The 24,858-nt window shown below is 58.6% G+C and overlaps 1 protein-coding gene across 1 annotated transcript in view; it reads right to left on the bottom strand.

Annotated features, from left to right (window-relative positions):
• NTN3 (netrin 3) overlaps positions 1 to 12,194 on the bottom strand; it is a 34,113-nt gene extending 21,919 nt beyond the window's left edge. Inside the window, exons 1-2 of the mRNA XM_076350789.1 lie at positions 12,149 to 12,194; positions 1,819 to 2,814 (exon numbers count right to left, since the gene is read on the bottom strand). Of these exons, the coding sequence (XP_076206904.1) occupies positions 1,819 to 2,785 (967 nt within the window). The 5' untranslated portion in view covers positions 2,786 to 2,814; positions 12,149 to 12,194. The remainder of the gene's footprint in view (positions 1 to 1,818; positions 2,815 to 12,148) is intronic.
• Positions 12,195 to 24,858: the final 12,664 nt, after the last annotated feature.

The raw sequence follows: 24,858 nt of genomic DNA, 5'->3' as shown, positions 1-24,858 counted from the left end.
GCCCTTGGGCTGAGCAAAGGGAACTTCCCGGGCGGCCTCTCCTTTTAATTGGTGCTAATTGCTGCGTCTGTTCGTGCTGGCTGGGGAGATGTCATTGTTGAAAGGCACAGAGGGGAAGGCTCGGGGAGCTAATCCAGCTTTCAGCCACTAAGCCCTTCGGAGGCGGGTGATGGAGAAGCTCTTTCAGGTCCCTTCAGAGAGGGCACAAAGCCCAAGAGGGGAAAGGGAGAAAGAAGGGGAGCGAATCAACAGGAAAAACTACTTTCACACGCAGCTCGGGGAAGGGTCTTTGTGCTTGGGGCTTGTCAGGGGGGAGCTTGAAGGGACCGCACCACACCCCCACCTCCTCTGCTCTCCCTCGTTTATCTTTTCAGCCCCATCTGCCAAAAGGGTGACGCAGCTGGGGACAGGGATGCTCAGGAGCACGGCCTTGCAGAGTGGGACCCTCACCCTGCGATGGACAAGATGTACAGACAGACAGGAGATCTGCAGATGATCCCCCAAAATGAGCTTACTCCGGTTTAACCCCTTTTGTGCTGGTAGGGCCACCTCCACTGTCATCACGCTGCTTTACCAGAGGATTTGGCAGCAAGGAGGATGCGGCGTGGGGTGCCACAAGGGAGGAAGCCATCGGTTCGGGGTCCTCCTTTTGTCCCAGGGGGTTTCCATGGGTTCACCCACCAGCCAGAGCCCTCCCCTGCCTGACCTGCCGGCAGCTGGAGAGAGCAGCCGTGGGCAGGGTGTGGATTCGAGGGTTTGGTTTTTTTCCCCCGAGCTTTGCTCCAAAACTTTGCTCTGAGACAAGCGGGAAAGTGCGAGGGCTGACACATTCCCACAGGGCGTGAGGTGGTTTAAAGCATCGGCTCCGGCACTTGCTTTGAATCTGCTGCCTTTTTAGCCATTCTTAGAAGAAATCCGCTGTAACATACATATATTTAAGCCGACAGCTGGGATCTCAACAAGACATCGATCACAAACACTAACAAGTCCCTCTGACCTCTGGCACATCCACTGAGCCTTTCAGGGGTTGATTAATGGTACGGCTTTCCGTTGTCTCCATCCTCCCGCCACCCCCTGGGACTTGGGCTCTGGTCCAGGAGGAGCGAGAGGCTGTTCCTCCCTCTCCCAGACCTTCACAGGGCTCTGGCATCCCCCAACCACATCCCAAATCAGGACAAAAGGCAAAAACCTCCACCAAAATCCCACAAAGATTCACGAGTGGGACAACCAAGCGATGCCAGTTTGACGTTTTGGAAATGTTTCATTTCGATGACAATATTTTTAACTCATGGAAACCTTCGTAAGGACAGACAAGCTAAAACCGCCACGCAAAGTACCATGCCAGACTGAACACAAATGATAAAATGTTGAATCGGGGTATCTCAAGTATTTCCTTAATCTCTGCCAGGTTTTGCTGCCTGCTCCCTGCCCCAAAGCACATCTGGCAGGGGACCGCCATGACTCCCCCTCCCAGCCCAGGGACAGCTGGTTTGCTGCCCAAGGGAAACACCCCCAGCCAGGCATTCCACATCCCACACCGACGTTTGCTGATGAACTGGAAGACACCGGTGATTTTTTGGAGGGTTTTGGTGCTTTGGCTCATGGCCACACCACACCACCGCACCTCCGGAGGGGCATCCGCAGCAGGGACAGGGCAGATGCTGGAGGGCTGGGAAGGGCTCAAGCGAGGGGGATGCTCCCCAGCATCTCTGGACAAGCACACTCCATCGCTTCAGCTCAGCACCCATCACTTCCTCCCCCAATGACCTGCTTTGGAGTTTCAGCCCCGGAAAAAAAAAATATTTAAAAATCACTTACCCAGACACTCGTTGGCCTCACGGGCGCTGGCCCGCTGCCAAGGCCGGTCGTAGTGGAAGGGCTTGCAGCGGTCGCACTCGGGACCCTCCGTGTTGTGCTTGCAGTCGCACACCAGCTTCTGCTCCTTGTCCTTCACGCAGCGCGCCGCATGCCCATTGCACTTGCAGCGCCCGCCGACCTGCAGCTCCCCCACCGCGTAGTAATAGGGGGTCGAGCCGGTGCCACCCTCTTCCTCACCACCATCCCGACCACCCAGGTCACGGAAGAGATGGGGGCGGCTAAAGACCACGCGGATGTCAGTGGCCGTCACCCAGTCCTGGAGCACGGGGCTGCTGTCGAAGTCCTGGGCAGAGGGTCGCCCGTCGAGGGTGCTGAAGGCAATGAGCCCACCGGTGAGGGGGTAGAGGTCGGTGAGGCCATCAGTGCAGAGGGCCTCCTGCTCGTTCTGCTTGGTGACGGTGGCTTTGCTGGGCTTGCCGTAGATCTTACGGCACTGGGAGGAGTAGTACTGGTATGGCACCCAGGTCTTGCCGTAGTCCATGGACTTGAGGATGGCGGTGGACTCAGGCCGGGGAGAGCAGAACTGGAGGCTGACATAGACCACCTCGAACTTCTTGCCGAGGGAGAGGGTGAGGGTGACGTTCTGGGGCGAGTGGTGGAGGGTCTCCGAGCGCCAACATGTCATGTTGGAGGCGGTGTTGAGGTCGGTCAGGTAGGCAGGCGGGTGGGCTCGGCGGGGGTCCGAGGCATTGCAGTGCCGTGTCGGGGGCTTCCCACACGTGCTGGAGGCTTGAACCTCCTTCCCGAAGGCAGCGTTGACGAATTCAGGGATGCAGCGGCGAGGAGCGCCGCTCTCATCATAGCAAGGGTCTGGGGGGGTCTGCTGGGCCACGAAGGGGTTCACTGTCTGGGAGAGGCCCAGCATGGCGGTGGTGAGGAGCAGGCGCAGGAGCTGCAGGACCTCCATCCTCCCGGGGTGAAGGAAGCGGCTCCTCCCTGGGGCAAGAGCAAAGAGAGTGAATGGCACTGGCAACCCTGCCGGGAGCGGCAAAGCCGCAGCACTGCCCATGCAGGGAGGCTGGTAAGGGATGGGGAACACCCCCACGTCTGGCCCTCGACCTGTGCATGCCTTCCCACCCCACATCTACTGATGCAGCATCCTGGGAGCGGGGCAGGGAAGCGATTACTTTGCGGTGCCTTATGCACAGCAATCCCTCGCCGCTCGTCAGCAGGAGTGAAATACTGTGGGAAATGGCAGAAAGAGCTGAGCTTTGGAAGGAGGAGGTTGAAAGCAGGGTCCAGCCCTTCCCTGGCTTCTTACGAACTGTCTTGGGGGCAACAGGAACATTCACGCCTGCCAGCAGCCCTGGCTGTCACACACAGCTCAGAGACCCCCATCACCACACAGCTGCTGAGGAGAGGTGGCAGGGAAGAGCTGGGGAGACCTTTCAGCTGTGACAGTAGCTGCAAAACCCACCTTATCCAACCGCAGCCTGAAACAGCTCCTGCCAGTGTGGGAGAAAGGAGCAGCAGCAAAAACACCTTGTGGGATGTTTTGCAACAGGCAGGAGCTCACCAGGATGAAGCCCCAGGGCTCAGCCAGGGCTGGCACCACTTTCCCTGCCATGCCACAGCCCCGGCAGCATCCTGCTGGCCACAGGCACGGTGGCTTCTCCAAGCCAGGGGCTGGATCCCCTCCAAATCCCGGTGCCACGCTACCCGTGTATTCCCCCTGGCAAAAGGAGGTTATTCTGGCCTCACCCCCAAGAAAACCAGGTTTGGGTCTAGCCTGTCTGTTAATGGAGGGAAAAGCAAGGGCCAAATGCAGGGCTTGGCTGGGCTCCTCTCCCGGCAGCCACAGCACAGGGCCAGGGGACGCTGGGTGGCTTCCAGGGGACATGGCCCATCTCCCACGCCACTGACTTGTAGGGTGGAAGAGGGACTGGAGGTCACGTCCCCTCCCACCGGCTCTGGCTGCAGCAGGAGCATCCTGCAAGATGCGGATCAGCCACGCCCCATCCTGAGCATCGTGTGAGCAGCCACAGCTCACACATTCACTGGAGAACGTCCCTGAGCGCTGCAGTTGGCGGTAGACCCCTGAGCTGCCCGGCTGGGCCGATGGCATCAGCCCTGCCATCCCACGTGCTTGGCTGGAGGGACTGTGCTGAGCGCTGCCCGCCCCAGCCACCAAGCTGGGTTCTCTGGCCTCTACCAGCCCATACCACGGCCAGGGCAGGTGGAGGGGATCCCCCCATCGTCCCCTCTCCCACTAGTAAATCCTTACGGGATGACTTGGGTTTTGCACTTCACCCTCAGGAATGAAGCCCAGTGCCAGCAGCACAACCCAGAGTGGCAGATGCTCTGCTCCCCATCTACAGCCCCCAACACTGCTCCTGCCTGTCCAGCTGCCCACTCCGGCCAAAGGAGGCTGGCAGGGGACAGCCCGTTTCAAATGATCCGGGATTCCCCCCCCCCCCCCCTTTTGCAAAAAAAAAAAAAAAACCAACAAAAAAACCAACAAGAAAAACCCAAACACAAAAACGACCTGTGGCTGTGGAAGAAAGCTGCCTCTCTCCGGGCTGCCAAACCGCTAATGGGGGGAAGCTCCTCCCTTCCCAGCCAGGCTCAGCCGGGCAGCCAGCGCCAGAGCCCATGCCCGCTGAGTGGGGAGCGGGGACAGGGGGCTCAGCCCATCCCTGGACATCTCCCCCAGGACAAATCCTAGCCCTGCCACCTCCGTGCTGTTTCCTCACTGCTTAATCCTCTGCTGATGGGAAAGGAGATGCTCACTGCTGAAAAATCAGCGGCTCCCTTGGTGGTCTCTCCATCGCCCCAGCAGCACATCCCCCGCTATCCGGCAGTGCTGCAGAGCCTTTCGGGGACACGCCAGCCCATGGCTCGGTGGCTGGGCAACCGTCAGGCAGCAAGACAAGGGATGCTGTCCCTGGGACACGCGGAGCACTGGGAACCCCCGACTCGAGGGGCACGGCATGCAGGCAAGGGCTGTGGAAGTAGAGAGGGGAGCAGCAGGGACGTAGCAGTCACCGCAGCGAAGGAAGCACCGTGTCGCAAGCACCAGGCTGTGAAGAACATCCCCTGCTGCAGGCAGCCCACAGGGCTCTGTCGGGAACCCCGGCCCCACTGCAGGCAGCTGCCTCCCAGGCAGGAGGCAATGCCGCGGCTGCTGCAAGCTCCCCAGCGTCTGCCTGTCCAGGAACCGTTGAGTGAAGACAGTGCCTGGTTAATCCACCCAACGCAATCCTGACGGGACCATCCCCAGCACCTGCCCGGTGCCGAGCAGCGAGACAGAGCCCCTGCCAGCCCACAGGCAGAGCCCTGCTCCTGTACTCACACCCAGCACAGCAGGCTGCAAAATGCTGACGGACGCCCTGCAATGCCCAGCAAGACCTGGCCACGCACATACCTGCAGACACCCAGCACAGCTCCTTCAGTCCTGTGATGCTGCCAGCTCGCCCATCATCCCCATCCCACCGCACACCCCACAGAGAGGTGCAGCCACCACCACCTCGCATCCCACCAGCCCCGGGGCAGCAAGTAGCATGGGGACAACCCTGTGGGAAGACCTCTGCACTGGGAGGAGAGAGGAGAAACCCCCAGGGATGCCTCAGCAGCTGCATCCATCCACCCCAGGGCAACTCAGGGCGTATCGAACAAGGCTAAACCCTGCCAAGGAGAAATCTCCACCCTCCACCTCCTCTCTGCCACATGGCAGCAAGGGGACACAAATAGGGCCACGCTCAGGTGTGCCACCTGCAAAGGCCTTTTAATTCCCCGTTTGGTAAGACGTGAAGGTGTTAGTAAAACCCTGCCCAGGGAAGAGAGACAGCACCAGCACCCAACAGCAGCAAGGGGAGAGCCCAGAGGCGAAGGTGTTATGAGCAGGGCAGGAGCAGCAGGTCTAGGACCTGGGCCGGGGTTACCGCTGCTTTTGGAGTGCATGGGGGGAACGAGCACCTCCTGCCCGCCCTCCCTGCCCTGATGGGAAACTCTGTCCCTCCCACCAGCCATACAAAAGCACAAGCCCAGAGATTCAGTGCCCAACTTTCAGGGGCTCTGCTCCTGCCGGGGAGCAGCCGCCAGGGAGCCAACACTCGCCCAGCGGCGCATCAGCGCTGCGGAGGCAGGGCATGAATGGAAATCATTATCATCCGTGAGACCACACACAGGCACGCACGCTCCGCGCTCGGCTCACCCCATTATCCTGCTGAAAGAGAGCCGGGGCCGGTGGTCTCCGCAGGCCTCACCTCCGTATCAGAGAGGAGGGCAAGCTGCAATCTGCTCCCTTTTATGCATATTCAGTGTGACCCCGGGACTGCCGGCAAGCTGCCAGAGAGGCCCGGGAGTGGGTATTTCTCTCCCCGGCCCCCATCTGCCCCCCCTTTCCACTTCCCATCTTCACTGCCCCCAGTTCAGATCAAATGGCGACGCTGCTGACTAAGCAGGGAGCGATGGGACGAGCCCCTTGGCGCCAAATCCAGCCCAGCACTTGCCTGGATCCAGCATAAGGAGGGACATAAGCGATGGGGCGCATCTCCCAGGGACAGCATCCCAAAGGTGTCCCCAGCGAGCCTCTCGGGTGGCCGCCAGCTCCCGGCCGCCAGCAGCACCCATGAGGCTGGGGGGATGTGGCGGCAGGGCTCACCCTTCCCGAGGAAGCGGCCGCCCTCCCGGCTCCTCCCCAGAAGTGGCTGCATTTTTGAGGTGGGCGATTTCCTCACTCCTCCGCTCGGGGAATGCTAACAGCCGTGCGGTTTGGAAGGAAGTCACGCCGCTGTAGTGCTTCAGAAGTGCTTTAAAAAAAAATTAGCTACTGCATCCAATGTGTCCACACCCCTTCTCCCTACAGCAACATGCTTCCCAAGGCGACCAGCAGCATTTCCCCGCCTTGTGGGAGGCTTGTCGGGGAGATGCTCCAGCCCACCATGGGTTCCCCTTCCCATCGCCTTCCCAGGAGGCAGTGTTGCTGAGAGCTATGCTGGGCGCAGATGCATGCTCAGAGCTCCAGGTCTCCCGATGCCAAGCCATCAGGTGGGTGCTTGCTCCCCAAAGCACGAGGCAGGTGCAGCACGTGAGCCAGGGCAAAGAGAGCAAACTTCCCCAAATACAGATGCTGGTGCCTACAGCAGGCCCAGGGTCACCACCCAGCAGACCAGGGGCAGCGGCAGCTTTGCAGAGGTAATTACAGGATTAAGTGGAACAACACGGGACGTGGAGGAAAGGGGGTTATTAGCCAGATTTGATCCCAGGACCTTTGCGGCCCGGGAGCAGCTTTCTCTAATTAAAGTGGAGGGGGAAGGAGTGAGTGGCCCGAGCAGTTCCTCACCGTCTGCTGCAGCCCTGCCACCAAAAAACATGGGTTTAGAGAGCAGGCGATGGCTAAAGCTGAGCAGCCAGCACTGCCTGGGAGGGGAAGGGGAATGCCCCAAGGGATGGCACAGAAATGGTGCTTCCCTCCTGCCAGGGACCTGCGCTGCTCGCCCGGGTCCTCTCCGATGTTGCTGGCACAGTGCAGCGGGCTGGGTTTCTCCTCTGAGCCAGGGCAGCACAGTATACGGGGTGCTCACATCACCCTAGGAAGCACATGGCCTTACTTGGAGCTGGTTGAGATGGGGATGCCTGGTTCCCACGAGGTGCTGCATCACCCTGTGCACAGGGACAAGGTCCTGGGTGCCAGCAAGGGGCAGGGATGTAGCCACCCACCTGCATTGGTCACCAAAAGGCTCGTGGCATGGCACAGCTGTGGAGCAGTGGGCAGAGAAACCCCAGGCAAGGACCAAAGGACCAAAGTACTTGAGGGGATCCAGCAACTAGATCCAAAGTGCTCGGATAGGGCCGATCCACGAGGACTGCTCATCCCTGAGCTGTGCCATCCCCAGTAAAGCCCGCCAGCAGCTCAGGTGCCCTCTGAGCAGGAGGGCACTGGGGGGGCAGGAGGGGACCCAAAGCAGAAGAGGAATGATGTGCTCAGAGAAGCTGTAACTGGGCATAAATGACCAGAGCATGTCCCTTAACCAGGATGTATCTGCTACCAGACCTTGCACATTCCCACCTCGTTACGGGCCCTTTCTAACGAGGGCATCCCCGCTCCCTTGCCACACGTGCTACAGGAGCGACCCACTGGAGATCTGCCCCCACCCCATGAACGGGACCCATCTCGGGGAGCTGTCGGGGTCCCCGGGTCCCTGCCGCCTCCCTCCCCTCCGTGGGCACCGGTCCCTCACCCACCGTGCCGATGCCAGCTGGGGGATGCTTCATCCCCCCACCTAACAAGCAGAATGCATCAGGACCAAACTGTGCTCCAGCCATGGATAAATCATTCCATGTGTCGCTGGGACAAAAAAAACACAACCGAGAAGTATTTAAAATGAAAGGAAAAACCCCACGCAGCCAAGGCGCTGGGACTGGGCTCGGCTTTCTGGCGGGAGGGAGCGCGTGCGGCAGGGAGAGGCCGGAGGGATGCAGCACGGCGGGGAGTGCTAATCGCCTTCCCAGCCGCTAATGGAGCGACCGGTGCCCACTTGGGACGCAGCTAATGGCACCGAGGAGATGCCTCGCTTTTCTTTACAAGCTCCCTCCTCTCTTCTGATATTTAAATATCAGAAGCTTCCAAGCGCGTACAGACCCACATCCGTGGAGCCGACCACTCTGCGCAGCCCCTCGGGCTTTCAGCCCCTGCTCCCCAAAGTATGCACAGCTCACGTGGGCAATTACAAGGCAGCGTCTTCCTGCAAGCAGGCACTGCCGGCGATAGATATTGCAATGCACTGTGGCAGGCCGGAGCCAGAATTACACAAGCCATACGATACCCCAGCAGTGCCAGGAGACGCATACAAATTACACTGCATGCAGGAAAGGATGGGCCAGATTCTGACCTCAGCTCCTTTGGCATCAGCCAGAAGTAACTCCATTCAGATCGGGCCAAACCAAGACGTAAGCGACTCCATTCAAATTTACACTGACATACCTGTGGTCAGAATCTGGCCTGGCTTGAATTAGTTGCAGCCTGACGTTACAAAAGGCAGAAACAGAGCCCAGATTTCCTAGGTTATCAAAAACAACAACAACAAAAAGAAATCCACCATGAAGCAAACGGCAGTCCCCAGGCTACTCAACCATGTGCACAGAGCTGTCAAAGGCTGGATGCTCAGATGCATCCCTGCTCACCCATTTCAGTAACTCGTAAGCCACGCTGACCATGGGAAGGAGGGACCAACATCCAGCACGGGAGGCCTGCTGGGTCCCCTGTGCCTGCTCCACTCTCCAGCGGCCCTGGGTAGAGGTGGTCCCACTCCCAGGAGGGGAGATTTAAGCAGGATATCACCCACATGCTGCGAAGCTGAATCCGTTTTGCTGCAACACTCTGTTGCATCCCCCAGCCAGTGCAAGCCGGAGATCTCCTCCTCGCGCTCCCAACGCAACGGCAGCTCAAGGAGGCATCTGGAACCTGTGGTCTTGCAGACGCAGAAAGAATGGCTGCCTTAATGCTACCCTATTTATCAACCTCTACTACTGCTCGACTTGGTGCTTTACCCAACTCTAATCCCACCCCAGCTCCCTGAACCCCTTCATGCACTCCTGCCACGCTGCTCGGCTCCGTCGTGCGCTCCCGGGAGCAGCCCTCAGGGTACAGAGGGTTTTCCTCCCACTGCTCCCAGCGGATGCACGGGACTCGTGCGGTCCCGGTCCAGAAGTCCTCATCACTTCAACCCGTTTCTACTCCATATGGGAATAAAGTGATCTGGTTTCCATAACGTCCCTTGTTGCCTTTTCACAACATGCCGGGCACAGATGTTGAAAATAGTCTGGATGAATATTTAAAATGGTATTCAGAGATGACAACATTTGGCCGGCTTTGAAAGATCTCTCACATCGGGTAGAGGATGGCTCACGACAATGGGGCCGGAAACACGCTGCACTTTGACATCTCTTTTTTTTTTCCCCTCCCCTCTCTGGCTATTGGTACGATATTTCATGCCCCTGGTGTCACACAGCCTGTTACTGCTTGAGTGCCAGCCAAGTCTGCAGCATTTGGAAGAGGCCGTCACGTACGTTTTTAAACATCACGGGGCAAAGCGGAATATGGAAAATCTGTCGCATTTCCATACCGAGTGCAAGTGTCCTGCGCAGGCTCAGGGAGGGGCTCGTGGGGGCACAAAATAATTGCTTCCTTATGGAGCAGGGCCTGACTAACAGGGTGGGGGAACAGGAGGCAGAGGTGTCGTGGACACCCTCAGCACGGCGGGCTGCTTCCCTGCTGTAGGAAGACGAAGCCATCTCAGCATGTGCCCCAAGGTCTGCGCCGATGATCACCTCCTTCAGGGCTGAGAAACCCTGCTCAGACCCATACCTCCGCCAGCTGCCACCCAAGGTGGGACCTCTGTTCCAGCCGGCCCAGGCTGAAGACATCATGTTCTGGTGCCCAGGGAGCAGCAGCAACACTCCTCAGCCGAGACTGCCAGCAGCTTGCATTTCTGGTGGGCTCCTTGCTTCAGGCCACAGCGTGCTCAGCTGCATCCCTAGGCCTGGCTTCTTTCTTCCCCAAGCTGCAGACTCACCTCGGCTCCTTCCCAACCTGGCATTACACCTGCCCTCTTCTCTGCAGGGAGCTGACTTGCCTTCCTCCTTCCATGCGCAGGCGGAGGAGGAAGGGATGCTGGGACCCCTGCAGCCCACCCTGCGCTTGGACTGCTGGACCTACTGTCCCCTCACCAGCTTGCTCCAACCAGGTGGTCAGAAAAGCACAGCAGCTCCCTCTGTTTTATAAACGGGATATTGCAGAAAAAAGGGGGGGAAAAAAAAAAAAGTTGCCCTCCATCCATCCAAGTGCCTTGGAGGGTGTTTTCGGAGCATGGCTCAAGCCACATCCCTGCTACACTGGTTACAGGGAGCTCCAGCCTCTGCTGGCTTTGAGAGCAGGCAACAGCGAACTTGGCCAGGGAAGAAGGATCTGTGCTTTTTCCAGCCGTCCGGGGTTTGCACATCCAGGTCTATGCTCAGTATCATCTCAGCCGGACTACAGGTCTGACACAAACAGCACAGATGGAGGTAGGGATGCTCAGCCTAGCTTATGTCCCATACGTTCACGGGGTGAGCTCACCCGAGAGATGAGAATCCATGCACAACCACTGCCCAGCTGAGCCGCAAGCCAGCGGGACCACCATGTTACCGGAGGAGCTCCTGCTCCTGCGCACGGGGCCTTCCTCACCCACCCTGCTCAGCAAGAGCCAAGCGAGGCAGCAGACTGCCGAGCGCCACGTCCCCCATCACACCAGTTATTCCTTATCCCAAGAAAGGTATTTCCATCCACCCACTCTCCAGCGGGCCGGGGAAGCTGGGGGAGGGACAGCGTTTTGAAGAAACGAGGATTCGGCAGCTCTGAGACAGAAAAGCAAAAGCAAACCCACCAAACGCAGCCCAGCTTCCCTTCTCCCTGCGCCACCACCCACTCGCACATGCCCTGGCCAGAACCGCTGGCCCTCACCCCAGCTGTGGTTTGGGGCAGGGTGCTGGGGGATGCCGAGGGGTCTCACCCAGCCTGGTCCCGGGACTGCAATGCATCCGAGTACATCATGCAGGAGCTATTTCCAGAGGGAACCCACCCCCCGAGCCGCCCCGCAGAGGGGTCTCCCCGAGGCAGCTGTGCTGGGAAGGGACCAGCGATGGCCCCAAAGCCTGGGTTGGTGGCAAGGGCGAAGCCACCCCGCCAAGGTGCCCGGTGGCTTTGTGCTGGTGGAGACCTTCCGAGCGGATAAAGGCCTCCGGCAGGAACTGCGGGCAGGGGAGAGCACGTGCGTGCCCCGTGCCTGGTCAGCGGAGCTGGCACCGCAGGCAGCAGCCTGGCAGGGCTCCCACCGCTGCCTGTGCCCGCACCCGAGGCGGGGCCGGGGCTCAGCGCCTCGGGAGGCTCCTGTCCCCGCGGCAGCTCCGCGGCAAGGGGGGGGGGCTGCGACACCGCGAGGCTTCGTACAGCGCCGGGCACCTCCGCGTCCCCCCCGCCGGCTCTGCCGGGGCCGTGGCAGCGAGCCGGGCCGGGACAAAGCGCGGAGCGGCGGCGGCCGGAGCTGCCCGGGGCCGGGAGCGGGGCTCCGCCGTGCCCGGCTGCGGGCGGGCGGCACCCCCGGCCCCGCCGTTGGGAGGTCCCGTTTTCGGCGGTGAAAGGATGGAAAGGGAAATAAAGGGAGGGTGAGGGAGGGGTGGGGGGGGGGGAGAGGGAGGAATAAAAGTCAACGAGGGAGGGAGCGGTGGGGAGGAGAGTGGGGAGCTGCTCGGCCGGGGCCGCCAGCGCCGGGAAGTTGGAGGAGCAGCTTACCGCGGCCGGGCAGGTAGCGGGGTCGGTCCGGGCAGCAGGTCTGGGGTCGAGGCGGTGAGAGGAGCCGGGGCCGCCGCAGCAGCAGGGCGGGCGGCGGGGCGTGGGGGCAGCTCCCCCTTCCCTTGGCTGATCGCAACACAAAAAAAAAAAAAAAGGAAAAAAAGAAAAAAAAAAGGCAATAATAACAAATTGCCGGGGGGGGGGGGGAAGGGGGGAGGGGCGGGGGGAGAGAAAGCAAAATAAAGCGAAATAGTGCAAAGCGGGAGTGCTGCTCCCGGCGGTGCAGGCGGGTCCCCAGGGCCGTGCCCGCAGCCGGCCGTGCTCCCGCCCGCTCCGCCGCACCGCCCGCGGCTGCTCCGGCTGCGGGAGGGAAGGAGGCAGCGGGGAAGGAGGGAAGGGAGAAAAGGAGAGGAAAGGGAAAAACAAAACAAAAAAAAATACAAAAAAAAAAAAAAACCCAGAAAAGCAAGAAGCGGAGAAACTGAGCCCCGACCGCTGCCTGCAAGCGGAGTAAAAAGGCTCCAATAAATCCCGGGTTGAAAAGAAGAGAAAAGTCACCTCCCCGAGGAAATCAGAAGCAGATTTCGAGCCATTTAATCACATGCAGGGAGGTGTGTGTGCGTGTGTGCGCCGCCCGCCGCGGCGCTGCCAGCCCTGCCTCCGCCCTCCCGCCGCCGCGGCCGCCCCGCCGGGAGCGGAGCGGGAAGGGGCCGGGAGCGGAGCGGGCCGGGAGGGGAAGAAGGGGCCGCCCCACCGGCGGCCAGCCCTCCCCGTCGGGGCACAGTCGCGGGGGTCCCGGTGGCCGCGGGCTCCCACCTGCCGCCCAGCCAGCCCCACCGCGACCCCGGGAATTTGTTTTGCCCGAAGCGGGTCCATCACCCCGGACGTGCTGGTGGCTCCGGAGCAGCAGGCCAGCACGCCAAGGGCTCAGCCGGTGCCGCAAGGAAGGCAGCCGATAATCCTCCCCCTGCTTCCCAAAGCAGAAGAAATGAGGGATTTACCAGGCGGGGAGTAACCTCCTGTTATGGAGGAGGATGGAGTCTCTGCTCCATCCCGTGATGCGGGGGCTTTTCGCGTGCTGCTGCACCAGGGCCAGCCTTGGCCTCTGATTTTTGGTCGGGGGGAAGAGAAATGGGGGCATTTCCACTACGAGAGGCTGCCCAGCACAGCTGCCTCCAGGCTTCCCCAGGAGAGTCTGCCCCCACCATCCCCAGGCCACCTGCCAGCGGGGCAGGAAAAAAGGTGAAACTAATTTAATCAGCATTTGTGTGAGGAGAGGAGAAGGAGAGCAGAAAACCTGGACCTGGATCCCCTCGCTCACTGGGGTTGTGTTCATAGCACTGCAGCCCCCACATCTCCCAGCTTGGCCTGGGGAACGTCCTTCCCATAGATGCCCTCGCAATGGATATGAGGACTGAGGAGGGTAGCGGAGGTGGGGAGAAGGGCAAGGTGCCAGTATGGTGCTCACCCATTACATTCAAGGCCCCCACCCAGCATCGCCCCGCTCCCGGAGGACCCCTGGTTACCCACATCCTGTTGCTTCAGGGCAGCAGGTTGCAGGAGAAGCGCTCTCCCCAGCCGGCTGGCAGATGCTTGCTGAAGGAGGAGACCCCAGCTGGCCACGAGTCCCAGGGGAAATGATGTTTGCTGCTCTCAGCCTTGTTGCACAAAATGCGTTTTCCCCCTACTCAGCAGCAGAGACACGGATAAACAAGAGCATAGCCACCAGGTGACAGGGCAGAGGAGACCCAGGCCATGGACAGGGGAACCTCAAGGCTCTATAAGTCCGATGCTGTGGGTGTCCTCCAGCCCCACTGTCTCTCTCAGGGACAGTCATGCATTTGGAGAGCCAGGAGGCCAAGCCACAAAGCCCCAGCAGCCCAGATGCAGATCCCAGAGGGGAATCAAGTGCAGGGCCAGTGTTTGCCTTGCATGGGGCCAGATGGGAGCGTGGGGCAGAGTGAGGCCAGCGACTGTCAGGAAAGTGCGGGACTTTGTGCATGGGGCTGAGAACAGGCTGGGATGACCAAGGCAATGGAGCAAAAGGGGGTACAGCTCCATGATCTGGAGGTAACACAAAGCAGGAGTTGTCCCAGGGATGGACCCGAATGTGTTTTCCTCACCAGAAAGCACAAGGACTACCATGGACGTGAGCCGTGATGCTGAGCTGGCCTGGCCTGGCTGCTCCAGGGTGGTGCTGAGTTGTGGGGCTGTGCCACCACCCACAACCTCAGAGTAGTCTCAGTGCTGCTGTTTTCTTTCACACTCAGAGGACAGAACTGGACCCCCTTGTCCTGGGACCCAAATGTGACATTAGAGGTGCTGGCCACCATACAGGCAAGTCCTGGGACTGCTGTCCACAGGCCTCACGTCAGTGAAAGTCCAGCTGAGAAGGGCAGAAGCTGTTTCCTGGTTCCCCATTTCCACTGTTCCCTGCACATTCCCTCTTTGCAGGATGGAGAGCCCAAGAGAAAAATATGAATCTGGGTTTGGCAAACAGGGGAATGCTGAGGACACCGGCGGGGGTGTGACACTCGCTATAATAGGAACCGGATGCTGAGACCCTGCTGGGTGTCCCTTGCAATGCCAACATGACCATGAACGGGGTACCCGATGCTCACCGCGTTGCACTAATTCCTGGGCAGTTTCGTGAGGGCTGGAGGAGAGGGCGAATGCACTGTGTGGTTTCTGTCACCCTGGTGTCTGCAGGAAGCTCTGCCCCCTGCAAGCTCCTGTTCTGCATGCGCATCCATTCCTGCTCCTTGTGCCACATGAAGGAACGACGTCTGGTGCCAGCCAGGCTTCTCATTTAATGAAGGATTGCTGAAAAGAGACAGACATCCATGAGCTGTTGGAGCAAAAGCTGTGGCTCCAGCACAGAGTCAGCTGGGGCGGATACAGAATCACAGAATGGTTTGGGTTGAAGGGACCTTTAAAGATCATCTAGTCCAACCCTGCTGCAGGGACATCTTTCATTAGATCAGGTTGCTCAAAGCCCCGTCCAACCTGACCTTGAACACTTCCAGTGATGGGACATCCACAACTTCTCTGGGCAACCTGTTCCAGTGTCTCATAGTAAAGAATTTCTTCCTTATGTCCAATCTGAACCTACCCTCTGCCAGTTTAAAACCACTGCCCCTTGTCCTGTCACCACAGGCCTTGGTAAAAAGTCTCATTCCATCCTTCTTATAAGCCCCCTTTAAGTACTGAAAGGCCGCAGTAAGGTCTCCCCGGAGCCTTCTCTTCTCCAGGCTGAACAACCCCAACTCTCACGCCCCCTCTGCAATCAGTATCTCACGTCCTCTCCGCAACGCGCACTCACAGCCGGTCCAGTCCTGCAGAGGACTTGCACGGCCTTTGCTTCTGACCTGCAGAGAGGTCCGGGCCACTCGCAGCTCGGGCTTCGAGCACCGCCGGCACCCCCCAGCGCCGGCGCGGCGGGAGGAGCGGGGCGGCGGCGGGAGGGGCGATGCGCGGCCTTCGCTTGCCCTCTGCTGGGCTGGCCCCGCCGTGCCGCGGCACCCCGGCCCTGCCTGGGGCCCGTCGGCGGGAGGGGGGGGCAGAGGTGGGACCAAGCGGCGTGGAACCGGGCTCAGCAAAACCGCAGGCGATGAGCCGGGCTGTAATTCAGTCCCCGGTCCACCCGGGCTGACACAACACGTCTTATTTTTACAGCTCGGGTCACCTCCCTGCCCTCCTGCTCAGCTGCAGTAGGGGTAGGACAAGGGCGGGACCGGAGCCGGGTGCAGGAAGGCACGGCGATGCAAGGGCCAGGCACCCCAAGGCTGTGCCACTTGCCAGACCCACAGCAGGACGGCCACAGCCCCCAGCCCCGCCGGAGGAAGGTGAACGTGCTGGCATCAGGCAGCACCTTCCCCCTCGCTGCCTCCACATCCCAGCATGTAGGAAAGGCTCCAAGAGGTGGAGGTTCACCTTCCCAGGCAGGCTCCTGCCACCTTGCTGGGCAGGCAGGGAAGAGACCCTATTTACAACCTTCCCCGAGTCCTTCTTTAATCTCTTCACTGGAGAAGGAAAAGGTTTGCTGCCAGAAGGGAGGACTCTTCCCTTTGGCTGGTCCCACAGGCCCCGCAGTGAGAGAAGAGGACCCCATTTTAGCCACTGGGCCGTCTTCAGGGTGATTCCGTAATTCTCATGTTTCCCTTCTTTCTGTGCCAAAGGGCACCTCGCCTGCCTCCTTTGCCGGGCTGCCAGTCTCCTGTCAGACACATCTCCCTTCCCACACTGTGTTCAGAGCCTGTCCCCACAACCGGTTTCTTCTGGAGTGCAGGTCACCCCAGCTGTCCCCAGGAACTGAAACGTGGTCTTCCCAGGGCATGCAGCAAGGTACGAACACCCTGCCTCGTTGGGTGTGCTTTGCACAAGCCATCCTGCCACTGCTCCATCACGCCAGCAGCTCGGGACTCGCCTGTGGCTTCACCAGCCCGTGGGGTCTGCCCCCTCCAGCCCTGAGCCTCCTGCTCACCACCAGCCTTCCTGCAGACCCAGCACACCCATGGTGTGTTTGGGTCCTTCCTTTCACTCTGCATGGCTGGAGAACCGAGACCTCCCAGACTGCCTGCCCATCCTGGGGTCCGGGTGCTGGCAGTGCCCGAGGGTTGAGCACCGTGGGGGTACTGGGGCAGCCCAAAGGGGCCTTTCCTGGGGACCAGCAGCACTGCTCTGTGCCATAATGACTCTTCTCTGCTACCTGGGAGGGTCGATGGGGGCAGCTCACGGCAAGGTTTTCAGGTCTGAATGACCCGACTATGGCTATGACTATGAGCTTGCTTAAAATTGGCACGACATTGCCACAGGCAAAAACACAGACAGACACAGACCTTTGCCTCTGCCTGCCATCTGCCAGGGAAAGCTGAGACTATGGGGCTCGAGTCTCATTTATACACGAGCCATTTCACCACTGACATAAATACCCGTTTCCAAGCATAAGCAGACACGAGAGCCAGACCCCGGTGGGGACAGGGATTGTCGGCTGAAAGGTGTGCAGTGAACGTGGCTTGGGAAAAAGAAACAAGGTGCAACATGACTGCAACATCCAGCATATAACACCACTGCAGAGTGATGTTACACGGATTTTTCCCTGCCCCGACCCTGCCCACTCCACTCAGAGGATGCTGTACATCAACATCGCACAGGTCAGGCACAGAGCCGGAGCTTTAGCTAACAGCACAAGATCAAGCTAGGGCAGACCAAGGGCCAGCCTGCCCTGCAGCTTCCCCAGCAAGATGGAGCCGGGGGGAGGCTGGAGGGAGGCTGAACCTGCAGCCCTCTGTGCTGAGGCCACGTGCTGGTGCCATCGCCCTTGGGCTGGGGGGATGCTGTGGGAGTAGGGTGCAGAGGCCAGGATGTGCAACACCTCCCCAAACACCCTCTGTGACCCCAGCAAGCTGCAGCTCCGCAGGCACCTCAGGTCCTGCTCTTCCAGTATGTCTCCAGCTCCGTGTTATCCCCCTCTCGCTGCCCTCGCCCCATGACGAAGGGACTGGTATGTCCCTGCTCATGCTAACTGCCATGGTGAAGACATGTCCTTGGCAATGCTGAATGCGATGAGCAGGTCCTGCTTAACTGCAGGTCCCCAGACCTAGCAAGCAGCTGTTGGGGGTCAGGAATTGATTTTGTGCCTCTTTCCCTCTCTCGGCAGCTTTCTGAGCTGCAAGCCCTGAGCCTGGCCCTTTCCAGCCACGCTACAGTTCATTTTTAACTGTTCCCATTCCCGCATCACCGCCGTGGCTGTGTGTGCAGATTGCTCAAGAATTTTGTCACCCCAGCTTACAATCCTGTCTGTGGCCACCCCCTGCTCCGCAGTGACTGCCACGGCAGGCAAAGGGACACGCGTGTCCCCAGAGGCGCAGCAGCAGCAGCCGCGGGCGCCGGTGGGGAAACCCCCGGCTCCGGGGGCGAGCGGCGGCGGCGGGTGCGAGGTCTGATCCGTCCCCGCTGGCAGCACAGCACAGCCCCGGCCGGGCAGCCGCGAGGTGGTGCCGTTTCCCCGCAGCTGCGGTCTCGCAGCCCCGGAGCAGCCCCGGCTTTTCGGGGCTTGGGTGGGGAGAGGCTCCGGCAGCTTGGGAGCGGGTGGCTCGGTACGGTGGATTCATGAAAAACCTGTCCCCTGGGGCACTTGCAGCTAAATTTGTGTTTTCACCAGCGGGAGGATGCCGTGTGGAGTCTTGCACGCCTGCGCGTGTGATTGCGGGAGCCTCCTGCACGTGGCTGGGTCTCTCAGGGAAGCACAGCCGCCCGCCAGCAGCATCTCTGCTTAGCGGGGTTACGTGGATGCAGAGCAAGGGTTTCTCCTGGAAAACATCTCATCTGACCTCTGAACGCTGCTTTTCAGGGCCCAAACGCTGTCCACAGGCCTGAAGTCAGACGCAAACCTTGGCTTTAGCACAAGGAGCTCTTTAATAAGCCTCATTAGGTATCTGAGCATCTTCAGGTCCTGGGGACCCTACTCCTGTCTGCTCTCACTTCCCAGCTCCCGTCAGATGCCCACCAACCTTGGGCTTACTGCAGGGCTCTGGAGGCGATGTCCTCATACACTGGAGGAATCTGAGCTGTGCCAGCTGGTGGATAACACCTCATCCACAGCGCTGGAGGAGCCCGCATTCACCACAGAAAGCGGCTGCTGATGTTGCAGTCGGAGCACAGCACTCCCCTGGTGCCACAGGGCTGCTCCCAGTGAGACACCAAGGGAAGAGGTCCACAAACCTGCCTGGCAGATGGAGGCTGTCCTGTGTGAGCCAGGAGCAGCTCACTAGGCTGGCTCTGGCATGGCTGGGGTTGAGATTTGGCTTGTGTCTTGTTTGCTCCAAACCAATTCAGCCTTTAGTGTTTGGGCAGATTTGGGCTGGGATTCCAGAAAGCCTCAGCAGCTCGGGCCATGCCTCTGCTGCTCAGTCGGGCACGGCGCGGGCGGCCCTTGGTTTGCTCCCAGCCTGCTGCTGGGACCACGAGCCACAGCATGGAGATGCCAGCCCAGGTCCCCAAAGCAGCAGGGCCTGCCGCTGCTCAAACTTGCCTCGGGCAGCGCCCTGCAGTCTCTGCCAGCAGCCTGCTGCTCCAGAGCCTGCTCAGTTGCGAGCAGCAGCACCTTGTTTGAGGTAGACAAATTATAATGGTTTTTTGAAGTGGTGGTGGGATTTAAGAGCCTGCTTCCTTGCCCTCCTCGGGAGTGCTGGCACATGGGCAGGCCCGTAGGGATGAAGGCAATTCCTGGGAGGCAGCAGAAGGAGTGTGAGCACCTGGTGAAATTGATGTGCCGGCAGGACCAGCCGTCTGTGCCACTGCCAGCATCATCACACCCAGCAGAGACCGCGGAGCACATCCCTGCTCCCAGCAGCGGCGGGGTGGAGCATGACACTCTCCTGAGGCCAGCGTGTGCAAATGGGGTGTGCAGGCATTTTCCAAGCACAGCTGCCACCGTGTTGCCAAAACCCTTCATCACGGCACCCTGCATGGGCCACCATGCCCCCGCCCTCAGCCCCCAGCGTGGCACTTGCTGGGACTACAGACCGCCGGAGCGCTTGCAGTGGGGTTCATGCTGCTCCTCTGTGGCCGCACTCCTCCAGCTCCAGGTACTGCTTGGGAAGGTCACCTCTTTACCCAGCCTCTGCTGATGGCGGGGCTGAGCTCCTGCTGGGGGAGAGCCCAGGGGGCGGGGGTCCCCTGGCGTGGCTGCGTCGCACCGAGCAGGAACTACAGCCCCGGGGTTGAATCGGCTAAAGGTCTTCGTTTGAAGCTGTCCTGGAAATGGGTCTGGCTGGAAAGTGGTGGGGGTACCCGGTGCCCAGCCACAGGGAGGGCTGGAGGGAGCAGGGCTGTGAGGGGAAGGGCTGAGGCAAAGGGGTGGGAAGGAGGGATGAGGGTGAACAGGGAGAGAAGGCAGGCAGGAGAGGGAGAGGAGAAGCGGGAGGGAAAGGAGGGGAAAGAAGCTCACAGGAAAGCAGAGCGCAAAGGGGGAAGAGAAGAAAGACGGGTTGGGGGGTTGGGGGGAACAGAGACGCACAGAGACACAGAGAGTTTTGTAACAACTTAAATTCATTCCAGACAATGTCCAAGGAGCCCTGGCAGCACGGGTTGAAACAAACCCTGCCTTTGATTTTATGAGTTCATTATATGTTGTTTGGGACAGTGATTCACGCGTCTTGGCTGCTTCACATTTTCCCTTGTGTCACAAATGAAGAGGGGACCACGAGATGGATTCTTTGGGTGGAAAATATTCCCTCAATTGTTAGGTAGACGTCTCTGTGCCATGCAGAGGTCCCGGGAGAGTGGTCTCCTGGGCTGCCCCAGCTCCCTGCACAGCACACACAACCTCTGTGCCTTGACTCTCGCTCCCTCTTAAAGGGAAAGCACTGGGACTGGCCAGGCAGAAGGAGGCGAGAAGATGCCCAGTGGTGGCCACGCATGTTCCACACCCGCCCTTCGCTGCAGAACGCAGGACGGGCCAGAGGACGGCCACCTGGGAGAGCTCACAGTCATCTGGGGAGGAGATGCAGCCACCAAGGATGGTCCTCTGAGAACAGTGTCCCAGAGCCCATCTCTCCTGAGGGTGAGGGAGGGTGACCCCAGGGCTGCAGCCCCAGGCTTGGGGACCAGGCCACGGTCACACTGCAGCACTGCCGTGGGTGTTCCTCACCTCCGTCCCCATCCCAAGAGCATCACTGCGCTTACTGGTTGTTGCTGCCTGAAGGTGCGAGGTGCTGGATGAGCTCCAGGGAAAACCATTCAGGAACGGGTTGGTGGCTTTCCTAGACCATTTTGGTTGGATATATTCACAACCCTAATATAGGCCCTGGTCAGAAAAATAACAAATCCTGCCCGAGCCAACACCGAAGTTTGCATTGGAGCTGATTGAAAAACACCAATGACTTGGTTGGGTATTGTTACTATTTTTAGCTTCCTGTGTCATTTCAGGTTTTCCAGCGAAAGGAAGAAAAAAACGCACTGATTTTTAAAACATGTTGCTGGTAGAGAAAATACAGGCTTCAGAAACTGAACACCAAAAGCTTTTCGCCTGGTGTTTTCTGGTTTTGATTTATAATTTCTCTTCCAAACCCAGACGAAGTTCAGTAAAATTTTTCATTTTGACCAGAAAGCCATTTTTTGGTGTGGTCGGTTCTAGTCTGAGCCCTGCGAAACGACAGCGCTTCTAACCTGAACAGCCATGACCCAACCAACCTGAACAGCCATGACCCAGCCTGCAGAGCTTCCCACGCTGGTGTATCTTACACTGACCGACGTGAAGGTGCCACGAAGATCCACACACTCCTCATCGGGGCGTGGAAACTTTTGCACAGATCTGGATTAGCTCGTAAGGAGAGCTGAGACTCACTCACAAGCTTGCGCCGGTGCCAGATGAGCTTCATGTTGACTCCCAGGTAGAAACGCCATGCAGAAGCCCACCTTGAGGTGGGCTGTGGCAAACAGGACACGAAGCACTGAAGCGGGGTTACTGAAACCTCATAGGCTGGTATGGGAGGACTGATAGCCCAGCCCTGCAACCACAGAGAAGCCCTGCTCCAAATGAGTCCCAGAGACCCGGTTATGCCACGCTCCCTTCTTCCTTCAGGCGTGGGCTAAGGCACTGCCAGTCCTGCGGGGAGTCTCTTCTGAGGATAAACTGCAGTCTTTATCCTGCTGGGATTGCAGGCCAGCATCTTTCCCCGGCACAAGCTTCACTTCAGGAAAATGAGGGGTTTTTTGGTTTGAATGTTGTTGTTTTTAAAGAGAATTCTTAGGAAAAACACTCACTGAGACGGATCAGCTCATTTTCAAAGTCGTCCTGGGGCAAAAGACAGAGGGTGTGGGCTGTGATACACACCCACATCTGTACAATAAGGAAGGCGACAGCGCAAAGCAAAAACAATTGCATGAAAAGCTTTCCAACAACAAAGTTTGCAAACCCGCAGAGCCCAGGCTATTTCTTGTGGTCGGTGGGTAAGAGTTCCCAGATAATGGGGCCTGACAATGGAACAATGGGGGCCGAAAGACACGGCTCATGATTAGGAGTTATATAACAGCGGCTGGCATTTATTAATAACACTCGTGTTGTGCTTTATTTTCTTAGTTAGCACTTTTCAGGTTCAGAGCACTTTACAACCCCTGGCTATTCCATATTTGATGCTCGGCACGAGGTGACTAGAAGGAAATGTTGGCCTGTAGCAGTAGGAACACCCTTCACGCCTGCTTCTGTTGTAGACCTTAAAGGGGAGAAGGGGAAATGCTAAGTGATGGGCTTGCACTGACTATTTGGGACGTCTCCTGTTCCCCACAGTCTTAGAGGTGGTGTAAGACCACAAAGAAACATCATCTGGGAAAATGGAGTTTTCCTGGGATGAGTTACAGAACCTTAATGTTTTCAAAGTGCTCCTTTTCCTGGAGAACAAGCAAAGCTGGGACTTTTGCTGGGATGCAGGAGTACGGTTGGGTGTGATCCCAAATGGGAACCAGCCCTGGAGGAGCAGTCCACAGCCAGCCTGCAGTGATGGCATCTGCCTCTTGGCACAGCTTCGGGAGCAGGAGTGAAATGTCCCACTGGAACAAAGACAACCCTGATGGCTGCCTACCACGTCCTCGGGACGTGCCGATCGAAGCAGTAACCGTGGCTCCTCTTGGAGGACCCATTCGATGCAGCCTGGGCCAGGCCGGAGGCTTTCTTTCCCCAGCACGCACGAGACCTTGACGCAGAGCAATAGTCATTCTGCCCGGTGCAGGGGATGAGCGGTCCAGTCTGAACAGGTTGTCTCCTTCTGGTCTGGGTAGGCTATTTATTGCTCCTCTGACTGTTGCTCGTGGTATGTGCTGACCGCTCAGCCTGCTCATGAAAAACAAGAGAATTCCCGTCCAAGCTCCAGTGCCAAGCAGGCAGCGACGGTTTTCTTCTGAGCAGGCCTGGGAACCTCTTTTCAGCCCTGGGCGGCAGATGTCTTAAAAGCAGCTCAAACCTGGGAGACTTGTAGCCTGGGACCAGGCTTTTGACTCAAACACCCAAACAGCTCATCAGATGGTCCCCTGGCTTGTCCAAAAGCAGAACTAGCAGAGATAGGAGCGAAACCTGCCCATGTGCATGCAGGTGAAAGCGAAGGGGTCCTCATGGCCCCACAGCTCTACTCCTAACCAGGAGGCATGGTAGAGCTGCAGATTCCCACAGTAGGACACTCTGCAATGAGAAGGAGGCAGGTTTTGCTACTACAGCAAGGGATGGGACCTTGCGCTTTTCTCCACTGGTTCTTGGAGTTGCACGTGATCCAGCGAGCACTCCTGAGGCATGGAAATTCACACTTCCAGTAGTTCCTCTTATAGGAAAGGCCTGGGGACGCTAAACAAAGCCAAGGACAAAGAGCCACCTTAGGGACAGCCCTATGACAAGCCCAGGGAGTCCTGGGGAGGTGCCCGCACAGTTCTTGGATCGCTGACTAAAGGCACAGGGCTATGATGATGAAGCGCAATTCCCAGAGCACGTTGAGCAGTAGCCAAGCTGATGCATCCTGTAAGGAGGAAATCTCGTTTATTGGTGTGATTTAAATCATTCACATCTACCCAGACATGCCCGCCTGGAGAGATCTTGAGATCAGAGATACCATGACCCACCCTGTTTTTATTTCACCTGGTGTCTCAGAGGCGCTGGCAGCATCAGGAGCATTTTTTGTACTTGTGATCCACCCCGCCATCTGGGGAAAAACCACATGCACCGCCAGCTAATGCTCTTTGGTGGAGAGCATATTGCCTGCTGCACTCCAAGTGCCAGAAGCACTGCGCAGGGACTCTGCTCACTGGCAGCCACCTGCCAGTCAGTGGCTTATCATCTCTTCTTAGATAAAAGTGTTTGGAAAGGCAATGGCAAGGTAACCCCCACAGACTACTCATTGCACATCTTCTCAGCCCTTTGCTGTCTGCGTGCCAAATGGCGTGTGAGACAGAGACAGCAGGATGCCAGCTGCTCGGCATCCTCCGTGATGTAGCCAAGGGGATGAGTACGGGCAGGGCTGGTAGCAGGCATCACATGGGGACCACAGAGAGTGGGCCAGGGTTGCTCTCAGGTCTTCAGCTGCAGAACGTATTGCTGACGGTAGGGGAAAGAAGGGCGTCTCCTGGGGTTCCTGTCTTGTCACGGGTCTGGCTCAGCCTTGGGAAAGAGTCAGCCCTGCGGCTTCTTCCCGCCCCTGTATGGCTTCTTGCATGGCCAGGATGGATGACAACCAGACTGGGTCAGGCGCGGGGGGACCGCACAGCTGCACGGCCGTGCTATGTGACATGGGTACTAACAGGGGGATAGTGCCCCTCGAGCCCCCACCTCAGGACATCTGGCCCTGATGATCTCACCGGCGGGCTCGCCAGGACAGTGGTGCGGATGGGATCCAGCTGCCTGTGCCTGACTTCAGGTGAGGCAGGATGAGGTGAGACTGGCTGGATGAGACAAGCAGCCAGAGGAGATGATGAGAGTCATTTCAGACCTTTTAAATCAAGACTTACATGTGCCCTTCATTGCTGAGGTTGAAATCGGGACCCTCCCAGCTTCAAAGAAGGTCAGATTTTTGTTCCATACCTCCAACCTGAAACCTATAGCTAGAAACGTCTAATAGCATGCTACTTGCAGGCAGGAAAATCCTTTTTGTTATGCACCCTGAAATACTGCACAGAAAAGGCTTAATTACAAAGGATTTTCCCTGGGGAAGAAAAACATACTGACCCAG

This window comes from Aptenodytes patagonicus, chromosome 13, assembly GCF_965638725.1.
Source record: "Aptenodytes patagonicus chromosome 13, bAptPat1.pri.cur, whole genome shotgun sequence".
In the NCBI taxonomy this organism is placed as follows: Eukaryota; Metazoa; Chordata; class Aves; order Sphenisciformes; family Spheniscidae; genus Aptenodytes; species Aptenodytes patagonicus.
The sequence above is the reverse complement of the archived record's forward strand: the minus strand, read 5'-3'. Positions and strand labels throughout refer to the sequence as shown.